Raw genomic sequence first — 13,701 nt, 5'->3', positions numbered from 1 at the left:
TCCAGAGGAAGACCCATTGTGGGTTGCTCAGGGGCAGAGGCAATGTTGAGGCAGGGGGTGGTAATGGGGACTCCTCTGCTCCTGAGGATTCACAGGGAGGCAGGGACCCCAGAAAGGCCCAGTCAAGAGGGGAGGCACAGAGCCCAACCCTGACCATGGCCCAGCTCAGTCACAGGCTCTGATGGCGGTCTTTCTGAGGGCCTAGCCAGTGTTGTGGGTGGAAGGGAAATTGTGGATAGGGCGTTCTTTGAGAGGGGTGAGGGCTTTGAGATGGAGGGGGTTTAGTGAGAGGAATGAGGGTTCAATGAGAGAGGGGGTTCATTCGTGAAGGGTCCATCAGTGGTGGGATGGGGGTGACTGGTGAGAAGACTGGGTCTCGGGATGAGTGATGACAGAAAACTACAGGCATTTTTTCCCTCAACTTGGGGGAGTGGGGGTGGGGGAGGGGGCTCTGTGTTGCAGCCTGGGCCTTTTTCCATCCTACCCCCACGACCTCCACCTACAATCCTCTGTGCGTGTTGTGTCTTGAAGTGGAGGGAAGTGTGAATGAGAGAGAGAGAGAGAGAGAGAAGATGGGCTCTGTGCAGACATCAAGGGCAGTGGGGCGGGGGGGGGGGGGGGTGCAGGTGGGGTGGTGTCAGGACAGAGTCAGAGACACTGCTCCACCCAGAGCTTAGTCTCATACCCCAGAACCAGCTGGCCCAGAGCCTCCATTTTGACCCTCCCGGGAGAAGAATCCTATTGGACCAGCTTGAGTCAGGTGCCTTCCGAAGTTCATACTGGTTGAGGACCAACAGGATCAAGGGGAGCAGGAGCCACCTTGGTGCATTGCTGAGCAAGGAGAAAGGGGACTGATGCTCAGGACGGATATAGACACTGGAAAGCGTACCCTCCACAGCTATGCTACTTTCCTATAAGACGTTCAAGCATTTGTGGGGCGCCTGGGTGGCGCAGTCGGTTGGGCTTCCGACTTCAGCCAGGTCACGATCTCGCGGTCCCTGAGTTCGAGCCCCGCGTCAGGCTCTGGGCTGATGGCTCAGAGCCTGGAGCCTGTTTCCGATTCTGTGTCTCCCTCTCTCTCTGCCCCTCCCCCGTTCATGCTCTGTCTCTCTCTGTCCCAAAAATAAATAAACGTTGAAAAAAAAAAATTTAAAAAAAAAAGACGTTCAAGCATTTGTTCATTTCAGGTAATTCAAACCGAGCGCGGCCTGTATTAACACAAACATGGATTGAGGAAGGCGTAATGAAGACGTTAGATGCTTAAAGACACTGAGTTAGGTAGAGAAACTAGTAAATCTAGAAAATCTCGAAACTAGCAAATCTCTGCAGTGCTGTCAGGAGGAAAAAAAAAGGGCAAGCCACCTACGGAATTTTAATTTTTTTTCTTTTTTTTTCAACGTTTTTTAATTTATTTTTGGGACAGAGAGAGACAGAGCATGAACGGGGAGGGGCAGAGAGAGAGGGAGACACAGAATCGGAAACAGGCTCCAGGCTCCGAGCCATCAGCCCAGAGCCCGACGCGGGGCTCGAACTCACGGACCGCGAGATCGTGACCTGGCCGAAGACCGCGAGATCGTGACCTGGCTGAAGTCGGACGCTTAACCGACTGTACCACCCAGGCGCCCCTGGAATTTTAAACATTCTAGCAGTCACATATTTTCTTTTTTTCTTTTCAGCTTTTATTTATTTTTGAGAGAGAAAGAGAACACGCACGGGGTGGGGAGACAAGGAAGGGGGGTGGGAGAGGATCCCAAGCAGGCTGTGTGCTGTCAGCACGGAGCCGGATGCAGGGCTCCAACTGAACTCACGTGCCATGAGATCGTGACCTGAGGCCAGAGACAAAATCAAGAGTCAGACGCTGAACGGACTGAGTCACCCAGGCACCCCACTGGCAGCCACGTGTTTCAAAAAGTGGATGGAAAAAGATAAAATTCATGTTAGTAATACGTTTTATTTAACTCAACATCCAACATATTATCATTTCACCATGTAATCAATAACATTAATGAGCTGTTTTACATTTTTTCTAAGTATTCAAATACTGATATATATTTTACAGTTAGAGCAGATCTCAATTTGGATGCAATGTTTTCATTGGAAATACCTGATCTGTGTTCAGATTCCCTAAAATACACATTGCACAAATACAGCTGTATTCACATGATCAGCTATCCTTGCTACCTCTCATTTCTTATGTGGGATGAAATGAATTCTTGTCGGGGTTTCCGGTTATCGCTCACTGAGTTGGTCCATCACCCACACCGTTTTTCTTATGTGAAAGTGATCATGGATCAAAATGACCATGCTGAGATTGTGAGCCCCTACTCTGCAAAGAAAAAAAAAAAAAAAAGCTGGAAACTGGGAGCTACATTTGTTCACCTCCTTGCTTGCTTTACGTGATAACAAATACCTTTTTTTTTTTTCTTCAGAGATTAACTGAACTGAGTAGGTTGGAAATTACTGGGATTGTATTGTTACTTTCTTTTTCATTGAAACAATCCAGTTTCCTTAGGGAGAGCTTTTTCTTTGCCCCCTGTAACTCAATAATTGCATATAGTGGGTCACGGGGTGCTGACAGTGCAAAGGACTCGTGGCCAAACACAAGCAGCTAACACTTGTCCCTTCCTGGCAATACTTGTGGACAGCTTGGATCAGCAAGGAGGCAGCAGCTCCTGTAGGGAACACCCAGCAAGGCTTTGGGTTGAATGACAGGTCATGAGCTGCCGGTAGAAGGCGGGTCTACAGAATGTTCTCTAGAATCATGTAAAGACAGCACAGATCTAACCACTCCTAGTCTGGTGCCAGGGAAAGCTATTTCCGCCGAAAACATGGGTGCCAGAGCCACCAACGCTGTCCTCACATTCTCCTCTCCTTGGGATGGCTCAGCCTGGTGGGGCCTCGGATTTTTTTAATCTTTTTCTGATTAGTTTTTTGATTCGAGGAGGGAAGAGACAGCTCCAGCTCCCTTTTCTTGGCATCCCAGTCTTCGTCCCTCTGGTCCAGAGGCAGCCCCTTCTGCCTGGCAGTGCGGCGATGGTCCTGGCACTCGGGCTCGGCCCTGGAGAGGGGCAAGATGGCAGCTCTCAGTACCCAGATGGGAGAGCCTGTGTGGGCAAGATGGCGGCTCTCAGTACCCGGCTGGGACAGCCTGTGTGGGCAAGATGGCGGCTCTCAGTACCCGGATGGGAGACCCTGGGCTGACATCGACGTGGGTGTCTCTTCCAGCCCTCTGCACACAGCCTGGCCACCTCAGGAGTGCCGGAGAGAAAGAAGGGGGCCGAGCTCCAGCATCTCCAAGTGTACGCTTCGGGACCTCGGACACTAAAGAAGCTACTGAGGTGGAGAAAAATGGCATACCCAGAGTGGGAAGTTCATAGAAGGATGGGCGCTTAGCGTGAAGACGACACTGCTAATGCTGAAGGACTCACATTCACAGAGCCACCAGCATATTACTAGGATGCTGTTTTCCTTCGTTTCTTTTTCCCTTGTATTTTTTCCTTAATTATAAAACCATGTACATTTGTTGCATAAGATTTTATTTTTTTATTAAAAAAAATTTTAAATGTTTACTTATTTTTGAAAGAGTGAGAGTGCAAGTGTGAGAGGGACAGATGGAGAGGGAAACGCAGAATCCGAAGCAGGCTCCGGGCTCAGCTGTCAGCACAGAGCCCCACGCAGGGCTTGAACCCACGAACTGAGAGATCATGACCTGAGCCAAAGTTGGTGCTTAACCGTCTGAGCCGCTCAGGCACCCTTGTTGTATAAGAATTTAAAATATGGAAACATTTAAAAAAGAAAGGAAAGTACTCATAATCACATATGATTATTTGTATATAGAAGGATTTGTGAAAAGAATACTTACACGATATATAGATAGGTGATAGATACGGAACAATAGAAGAGGTAAGAGAGGAATGGGTAAATAGATCATCATACACACATGGACAAAGGAAAGCAGACAACAGGATCATTTGAAGTAGTTCAGGTACAAAGTTTTATAAACAGCACAGTTCGATAAGGAGATAGCAAACCTGCTTGTCCCCTTAACAACAAGAAGTGACCGCTCTGTATTTAGACCACATAACATCCTTCCTCTGCCCTGCTCTTTTTGGGCTTTGCCACCTTCTATCCCATAGTAGCACTATTTATGTAAACAAGTATCTCTCCTCTCACACAGGGAACTTGACATCCAACACTGTATCTGATTTATCTTTAAATCCTTTGTGGTATCGAGTTCAAAGCAATGGGCATGGTAGGTAGGGCTCCAAAATATTTGTTGAATGCACGGCTTAGAGGACGCCGAATCAAAAGCTGAATTATTTCACTAGGACCCCTAGGATATTCAGCAAGTTGTCAAATACTGCCTAGGCTTTTTCTGAAATTCTCTTATATCCTTTCTTTTCGTCATCCTAGCCCAGGAGATCACCTACTTGCAACATGAGGCATTAAGAAATTCCTCAGTGACCTCCCTACTTATGGTCTGAGTGCCTCCAATCCTAGCTGCATACCACCCCGGCTGTCTCTTCCCCTACAGAAGGGACTTTGCTAGAGCATCTGTTACCTCTCCTCAATGCCTGGATGAGTTCACACTCATCTGCTCGCCCATCCCATAATGGTCACCCACGCACCCAACCTTATTCTCCACTTCTTTCTAGCATGAGTGGTGTACTTAGCCAGGCCGCTCATCTTTTCACTCCCCCTCCACTCCCTCACACGTATGCACAACCTCTGCGTACTTCCGACCTGGTGCCCTTCTCTCCAAATCAAGAATCTTTCTCCCTTCTGCATTAGTCAGGCCTTAGCTATCTTTCAAGGTCCAGATTAATTTCCTCTTAACCAGGATTCCTTCTCTCTAACCCCTTTCAACTGTCAAAGGGGAAGTTCCACATGGAAGATGATGATACCTAAACATGACTTACACGTGATGTGGCTGATCGTTGTTGTTTTTGTCGGCTCAGCCCTGCGGGCCCACTTTTCCTGGTAATAGCACCCCACCCCCGCCCCCGCTCTTCGGAGGAACCACCCATCCTCCACTTCAGTTATGCTGGGCTCATGTATCATGCTTATCCACCCACGGGTCACTAGGAAGGGGATGAGATTATGCAGAGAGGTTCAGCAGAGGACAGCCAAGGATAAGATGCTGAGGAATTTCAGCATCTAAAAGGCCAGCGAGAATCAGAGCCCAAGAGAGTCATGAGAAGAAATGATCAGATAGGTACAAGGAGAAATAGAAGGCAGTAGCATCAGAGAGGATAAAAAGTTATCCAAGGAGACATGCCAAAAGAGAAGGGCAGTCAAATACCAAATTAAGGGAGATGAGAACTGATAAGAGGTCACTCATTTAGCAACAAGGACCTCCCCGGATGAGCATTGATTCATACAACAGTGGGGCAGAAGCGCAAAGGTGGGTGAGGAAGGAGAGACGATTACACAGATTAACATTCAAGTAGCACAGAAATGCAGGAAGAGAAAAGAAACAGCAGACAGCAGAAGGACCTCTAATCGTTTGTGTGTTTGTTCCGGAAGATCTATTTGAACAGGTTCAAAGGCCAATGAGGACTGAAGGGAAGGAGTAGAAAAAAAGCCAAAAAGACAGAAGAGAGGATAAAAGATGCAACAGAGAGTATGGGAACGATGGCCTTGTAGGAGGTACAAAGATTTGGGTCAGGGCCTATATGGAGAGATAACACTTCTCCCAGAAGGACAGACAGGAAGGTAAGAAGGAACAGATGTGGTGTATATACCACATGTAGCTGTAGGAGGTTGAAATACATATGCTCTTGGCTTCAATCTTCTCTATGAAGGGGAAAGCCTACTGCCTGAGGAACAGGTGGATGTACGATGGGGACGTGAGTCATCAATGAAGGAGCAGGACAAGAAGGGATAGTCCAACTGTTCTGAGGGCTCAGAATCCCAGAATTTCTGACGGTGCCTGTGTACGTCGTTGTGGGCTTTTCTCGACCAGAACAGGCACAGGAGTGGAGAAGACAGACACTGACTCAAGGGTGGGAATGCTGGGTCATATGGTACAGAAGGACAAACGGTTGGAAACTTAAGAATCATGGGAACAGAATGGAAGAAGCAGTGAATCATGGCGTCCAGATGGCAGATAGACGGAAGATCGTGGAACCTTCAGGCAGACGACGGATCGGGAGGGAAAGAAGAAGCTGAATGAGGAGAGGTCTTGATGCATTCAAATCCCCGCGTGGTGATCCAGGAACTGGCAAAACGAAGAGAGGGCACCACGCTCACATAGTGATATGTTAAGAGTTTTTAAAAGTTCAGAGAACAATGCTGCAGATGCTGAGGTCCACAATGGATGACGCTCACTGAATGTAGGGGATGATGCAGGATTGGGGAGAAGAGCCTTCGAGTCAGGACTCAAGGTTCTGTCTCTTTAACCTCCAAATCACCTCAATCATGATATTTATTTATTTATTTTGGAGATACAGAAAGAGAGACCGAGCACGTGCATGTGTACATGTGGCAGAGGGCAGAGAGAAAAGGAGAGAGAGCATCCCAAGCAGGCTCTGTGCTCAGCACGGAGCCCAACACGGGGCTTGACCCCACAACCCTGGGATCATGACCTGAGCCAAAATCAAGAGCCAGGGGTTTCACAGACTGAACCACCCAGGCACTGCTTGAGTCTTTTTTACTGTGGAACACCTTCTTAAGAGAAGGTCTCTTTGGTTACTTCTACAGATATCTAACCTCATTGTAAGCTACTATTTTACTTTACAGAAGATAACTTTATCTTCAAGTTCTTAGAAGGTGATTTCACGGTCATCCCCCCTCCCCACCATGAACTGCCCTGCCCTGGAGTCAGATTTGCTACGCATCTCATTTTGGTTTTCAGGCAACGCCACCCTCATTCTGTTACTTTACTGCCTCGTGTACGAACTACTGATTAACCCAACCGGATCATAAATTCCTAAACGTTATTTCCATGCCTCCCGAAGCTGTAACTGTCACGTGCGTAACTGACACTTAATTCCATTTGAATGTGTGGGTGAGAGAAAAGATTAACAAGTGCTAGAAGAGTCCTTATGTTTGGTGAGTGTGAGAATAGAAGATTCATAGGCGAACAGCAATTTTAAAAGGTAGAAGGGACCTTACAGCTGATAGCCTAATTCACCAGGTTCATTTTTAATACGAAAACTGAGCCAGCAAGGTGGCTTAACTTGCCCAAGGTCACAGAGCTAGTATGAATACCTTTCAGGAATCTGCAGGGGCTGCATGAATCTTGTCCCACGTCCCATTGGCAAACTTGGTGTCTCACCTCTCTTATCTGAGATAATTTTTGTACAATCTAAAATAGTAATTATAACAATGAGATGTTGTTAACATTATTATAAATATGTATCATTAAAATAACTATAATTTTGGTATAATACAAAAGCAATAGATTTCACATAATCTGCAGCAATGTCGCTTCCACCCAAACTAGTCATTTCTGTGAAAAGTTCATAAAACCAACTCAGACGACTGTTAGCTGAATTTGCTCATTCCCTTGGACGGAGCCGAGACCACTGAGTTGGCAGATATCTTGATCACAGGCTCCTGTTTCTCTGCCACTTCTCTAGCCGGAAATAGAGGAAACTTACTTCTCCAGAAACGCCACACAGGCGGTCTGCCCATAGATCTGTGCGATCCTCTTCGGCGTGTCTCCAAAGAAGTCGGGGGCGTCGATGGCCGCATGCAATGCATGGAGAATTTTGAGCACACTCACGTGGCCTGACTCAGCTGCAAAATGAGCCGGGGTCCAGCCCACATCAGTCACCAGGCAGGGCCTGGCTCCGTATTCTATAAGGAGCTGCATCACCTCCACATGCCCTTAGATGTAACGGGAAGAAACGGGAGGAGGTTAAGATTAAAATGTCTCTGCCCCCGCGGAGGCCAGAACTAGCCTAGGTTGTCCAAAAGAAGGGAAGACATTTGCTGGGAAGCCCCTCCTCACCCTCCCTCTCCTTCCGCCCGCCCCTTCTTACCAGGGACTCAGTGCCCCACTTTCACCCCATGAACCTTGCTCCTACCAGAGGCCTGGGCCCTCCAACTATTCCCTCTACTCCCTCCCTCCAGGGCATTCCCTTCCCCCCAATCCCTTCCTAGGAATCTTGCTTTCCCTCCTAAGGCGCTGTATTCATGGCTGTAGGGCACTGGTCAGGCTCACTCAGCTTCTGGCAGTGTCAATGGTGATTGAAAAACAAACATTTTGCAACAACAGGGATGGGCCTTGAGGGCATTACGCTGAGTGGAAATAAGCCAGAGAAAAAGAAATACCTTAGGATCTCACTTGGACGCGGAATCTACAACAACAACAGCAACAACAGAAACCTCACACACACACACAAACACGCCAATATCACTGGTTCAGTGAACAAACTGGTGGGTGCCAGAGGTGGGGGGTGAGGGGCCGGAGAAACGAGTAAAGCCCGGCAAAAGGCACAAACGTCATTATAAAATAAGTAAGTCCCGAGGATGCAACGTACCACAGGGTGACTATAGCTAACGAGACTGTGTTGCGGATTGGAAAGCTGCCAAGAGAGCAGATCCTAAAACTTACCAGAAGAAAGCTTTTTGGTAACTACAAATGGTGACAGATTTTAACTTCAGTTACTGTGGTGCTCATTTCGCAACGCATAAAAAAGTTTAGTCACTGTGTTGTTGTGCATCTGAAACTGATATAGTGCTGTATATTAACTACACCTCAATAAAAAATATTTTAAGTCCCACCGACTTTATAGTTAGCACCAGTTAAGAGCCCAGGCTTTTGGGGACGACGGATGTGGGCTCATACCTGCCAGTAAATAACAGCTGCTAACTACGGCATCCCAGACGAGAAACGAAGGTGTGAGGCTCAGTTTCCTATTATATATTATATATTATATATTATATATTATATATTATATATTATATATTATATATTATATATTATATATAATATATAATATATTATATATTATATATTATATATTATATATAATATATAATATATTATATATAATATATTATATATAATATATATTATATATTATCACCTCCCTCAGTGAGTTCTTGTGAAGTACGAATGAAATCACAGACATAATGTATACAGCACAGTGCCCAGCATAAAGCCAATGTTCACTAAAAGGTGCTTCATTATAGCTACCATCACCTTGTACTTGAGTTTCTGCAAAATTCTACCAACTGATTTCTCTGCATCCAGTCTTGCTTCCTGCCAATCCATTCTCCACATAGAAGTCAAAACAAAATTTTAAAAAGCAAACGGAACACTCTCTTACTTGACATCCTTCCATGGTGTTCCACTGCTGAAGGCCTTGATAGGCCCATTGGCTGCTTTTGCTACTATCCTCCTTGAATTCTGTAACCGAGCCATGTGAGGCTTGGGGGTTATAGCGATGAACAAGGCAGAGTCCCCGTCCGACCTCGGCAATGATGTTCCCTTTCTTGTTGGAGGTCAAGAGGGCAGAAGACTAATATCAATTGAGAGCAAGTTATGGGCTGGGCACTGTACATCCATTATCTTAGTGAACCCTCACCACAAGATTCCAAGGTAGCATCAGTTTCCATTATGTAGATAACTCACTTAAGGCCCAGAGACATTAAATAATTTGCTGAAGGTGCTACAACCAGTAAGTGGCGGTGCCAGGGTTGACATGTTCCATTTGGCTCTCAAGAAATGTTCTTCCTACTACCCCACACAGACTGGTCACTTCACAAAAAGATGGATTCTACCCAGGCACTGCCCACTCACCTTTGATTGCAGCCCAGTGAAGTGGAGTTCGGTCATTCCAGTCCACATCCTTGTAGTTTGGGTCACAGAGACCTTTCTTCAACATCTTTTTCACGAAACTGTAATCCCCAACAGCCACAGCTTGGTGGAGCTTTGTCATGTCTGACATTTTGGTCGATTCCATGACTGAAATAATGGGGGGGGGGGGGGTGGGGGGAACATGCCCTTTAGGAAGTTCTCTACAGCTCTTTCTTCTCAGTAAGTGATTCCACGGGATTCTTTACCATTTACTTTCTTTCTCAGCTCACAAATTTGCATGTGTGTGCGTTGCTGAGGGTGTATTTGGATCTCAGCCACCATGGTTAGTACATGCCAGTCCCTTACCTAAAATCTATCGACGCTCCCCTCTGCCTCCAGGCATACAGGCTGAATTCATGGGCTGGCATTTTCTATTTGGCCTCAAACCACTTTCCAGTGCTATCTCCAGTTCCCGTTCCAAAGGGCTGGTAGTGCGATTCTGAATTAGTTGTGTGATTCTGCGCCTTGGCTTTCTCATCTATAACCTGGAGACAACTTGCCGGAGTTGTTGTGAGGGTACAATAACAATCTACGTGAAAAGTCTACTGACTGAATGCAGAGAAGGGACTCCAGAGAAAGTTAATACTATTGGCACACCAATTCAGATGGAGTAGATGTAAACATGCAAACAACACAGCTACAAGTTATCTACAACATCAATGCAGAAACCGACAGTTCTCAAACTATAGTCTACAGATGCTTAGGAATCTCTAGGACTCTTTCAGGGGATGCATGAAGTCAAAACTATTTTCATTCTAATGTGAAAATGCCATTGGCCTTGTTCACTGTGCCGACATTTGCCCTGAGGGTTGAAAAGCAATGAGGTACAAAGCTGCTGTTGCCTCAGCATGAAGCCAGGCAGTGGCATCACACACGTAGAGTCAAAAACAAACGAAAAGGGGGGGCACCTGGGTGGCTCAGACGGTTAAGCGTCCGACTTCAGCTCAGGTCATGATCTCACAGTTCGTGAGTTCGAGCCCCGCGTCGGCTCTGTGCTGACAGCTCGGAGCCTGGAGCTGCTTCAGATTCTGTGTCTCCCTCTTTCTCTGCCCTTCCCCTGTTCATGCTCTGTCTCTGTCTCAAAAATAAATAAATATTAAAAAAAAAAAAAACCAAAAAAACGAAAAGGTAGTTTCAACCAAGAAACTAAAGTAGTAAGAACTATGCATGTTGACCCTTAATTGCATGACTTCACAAAAGTTATTTTAAAAGATTCTGTAACAAAATGTGTCAACATTTGGGAAGTCTGCATAACTCCCTGAACTGATGTCTTCCAAATGACAAGTGGATGATGTTACAAAATCATGCATGGGTAAAGAGACCCATTCAAGATAGACCTGTGGATTTTAGTGAGACAGAGGACAAAAAATACACTGAGGTTGTTTCAGATTCCAAGTCACTAAAAAGCACAGCCATGTGTCAGTTTGGGCATAGTATCAGAGAATATCCGCAGTTATCTGAAAAGGCCACAAAATACTCTTCCCTTTTCCAATATATGTAGAACCAGATTTTCTTTCAATATTTCAGCCAAAACAACAAACTGAATACAGAAGATCTAAGAACCCACCTATCTTCTATTAAGCCACATATTATAGGGATTCAACTACATAAACACATACATACATACATACATACATACATACATACATAAACAATGTTACTCTTCCCATTTCTTTTGCTTTAGAAAATGTAATTATTTTTCATAAAAATATTTTTGTTATTGTATATTAGGCTTATTATGATTTTTGTAAGTGACTTAATAAACATTTAAATTTTTTCTCAGTTTTAATTTCTAATAAGGTAAATAATAAGGTAACGGAGTCCTGAGACCAACAAGTTTGGGAATTACAGATATAAACAAAATAAGGATTGGGATAGACATTTTTTAAATGTTTACTTATTTTTGAGAGAGAGAGAGAGAGAGAGAGGCAGACTACAAGTGGGGAAGGGGCAGAGAGAGAGGGAGACACAGAATCCGAAGCAGGCTCCAGGCTCTGAGCCGTCAGCACAGAGCCTGACACGGGGCTCAAACCCACAAACTGTGAGATCATGACTTGAGCCGAAGTCGGACGCTTAGCCATCTGGGCCACCCAGGCGCCCCAGGGGTTGGGATGGAATTAAAGAATGAGGAGAGAGCCACTTGCGGTGGGGCCAGCGAGAATGTCTCTTTGATCCCAACATTTCAGTTGAGATCTCAAGAAGAATTTGGAGTCAGCCAGACACACTGTGGCCCAGCAGCAGCAGCACCTAGGAATTTATTAGAACGGTGAATTATTGAGCCTCATATCAGACCTCCTGATGTAGACGGAAATATGAGGACAGCCCTAGAGGGGGAGAGAAGTGCGTAACATAATTAACATGCAATGTCCTAAATGTTATAATGGCAGTGATTTTTCTGGGGACAGAAGGAAAGGACATTTCCCCAGGACTAGGAAGTGAAAGGGACTTTTTTCCAAAAGTGACCTAAGCCGAGTCCCAAAAGGATGAGTAAGAGTCTTCTCGGGCATGGCCGTAGTGGAAGATCCAGCCCAGGCAACAGCGCATCTGGAGTGGGGAGGGAGGCACATTCTGCAAAGAGCAAGTGGCTCTAACTTTGACGTACAGACCAAGGATCCACAAATGTTTCCAATAAAGGGCTGGATAGGAAACTTCTTAGCCTTTATAGGCCAAGAGGCAAAACTCAAGGCTATTATTTAACGTTACCTAACTATTATGCAACAAGAGAAAACCTCTTGCCAGAGGCGGGCCATCCTGGGAGGGGAAGGATCTGTGGTGGTGGGTGAGCGTCCTTTGTGCCCAGTCACGCTCAGCTGGAGACATTCTCAGGGCCAAGAGCAACCAGCCCGGGGAGGAGGGGTCTGGCTGAAAGGATGGTCACTTGCCCTTTACTCCAGTGATGCCCAGATCCCAGCATGCCCTCTCTCCTCTCCAACAGCCCAATCAGTTCAAGTTGACAGCTGGTGGGAGGCAAGGTAACTTGGCTGGACCATTCCTATTGCTCACTGCCGACAGCAGAGTCCCCAAAGTGTAGGCGCTGACCAGCAGGGTCCTGGGCAGGGACTAGGCACAGCCGTGAGCTCAGCGGACAAGTGCTAAGAGCAGACTAGGGAGCAGTTAGCTCTCCAAAGCTCACCGTGCTTGACCCCCGAGAGCCACCATCATAAGTGGTGACCGCATGCCTGAAAACATGGAGCGAGCCACACTTGGCCCGTAGACCGTAGTTTACCAACCTCTGGTCCATATAAAGCATCTGGGATCTTGTTAAAATGCAGATTCTGATTCAGTAGGTCTAGGAGGAGACCTGAGAGCCTGCATTTGTAGCAAGTCAACACGACAACTACCAGTTCATAGACCGCACTGAGTAGCAATGTCTCTGGCTACATGGCAGGGGAGAGACTTGAAGTAAGGGAGAAGCAGTAAGGATGCAGCTGTTTTTCCTCACTGAAGGACTACGTGAAAATTACTGGTGAGTTTTAAAAAATAGATGCCCAGGCCTCGGCCTGAAGTGCTTCAGAGTCATTAGATGTGTCGGACAAGGACGTGCCTTTTTGCATGAAGTGAGCGCTCAGTATATGTTAGGTAAGAGAAGATGGCATGGGATGTGTTTCCTCTTTTTGGCTTGTTTTAGTAAGAAAACCCTTACACCAGAGGATTTGATCGATGATAAATCAAATAGTGAACAAGTGCTGGAGGCTTTCCGACCTGCAGGTGTCACAAAAACCAAACCATTTTTAGAATCAGTTGTCTGGAAGCCTCTGCTTACATTTCACGCCAACCTTTAACCAGGTTTGGGCTTAAATCAACTCCATCGGGGTCGCGTTTGTGTTCATACCAAGGAAATTCCACAACTTCCCACAGAGAAGCTGCAATTCAAGTAGAAGTTTCCAATG

General features: G+C 46.1%; 1 protein-coding gene across 3 annotated transcripts; it reads right to left on the bottom strand.

Moving 5' to 3' along the window:
- Window positions 1-1,931: 1,931 nt before the first annotated feature.
- ANKRD66 (ankyrin repeat domain 66) lies at window positions 1,932-10,272 on the bottom strand. 3 transcript variants are annotated; one of them, XM_086707015.1, is made up of 4 exons: window positions 9,755-10,272; window positions 7,605-7,833; window positions 2,861-3,058; window positions 1,932-2,326 (listed from the first exon to the last, which is right to left on the bottom strand). In XM_086707015.1, the coding sequence occupies exons 1-4, from the start codon at window positions 9,915-9,917 to the stop codon at window positions 2,230-2,232; spliced, it is 687 nt and encodes a 228-aa protein (XP_086563141.1). In that variant the 5' UTR covers window positions 9,918-10,272; the 3' UTR covers window positions 1,932-2,229. The 3 variants fall into 3 exon arrangements, with proteins under 3 accessions (XP_086563141.1, XP_086563142.1, XP_025781922.2); XM_086707016.1 differs by lacking the exon at window positions 9,755-10,272 and adding an exon at window positions 7,989-8,861; XM_025926137.2 differs by having other exon boundaries at window positions 1,932-3,058.
- Window positions 10,273-13,701: the final 3,429 nt, after the last annotated feature.

Source organism: Puma concolor, chromosome B2 (assembly GCF_028749965.1).
Source record: "Puma concolor isolate L17-30 chromosome B2, mPumCon1.1.hap2, whole genome shotgun sequence".
In the NCBI taxonomy this organism is placed as follows: Eukaryota; Metazoa; Chordata; class Mammalia; order Carnivora; family Felidae; genus Puma; species Puma concolor.
The sequence above is the reverse complement of the archived record's forward strand: the minus strand, read 5'-3'. Positions and strand labels throughout refer to the sequence as shown.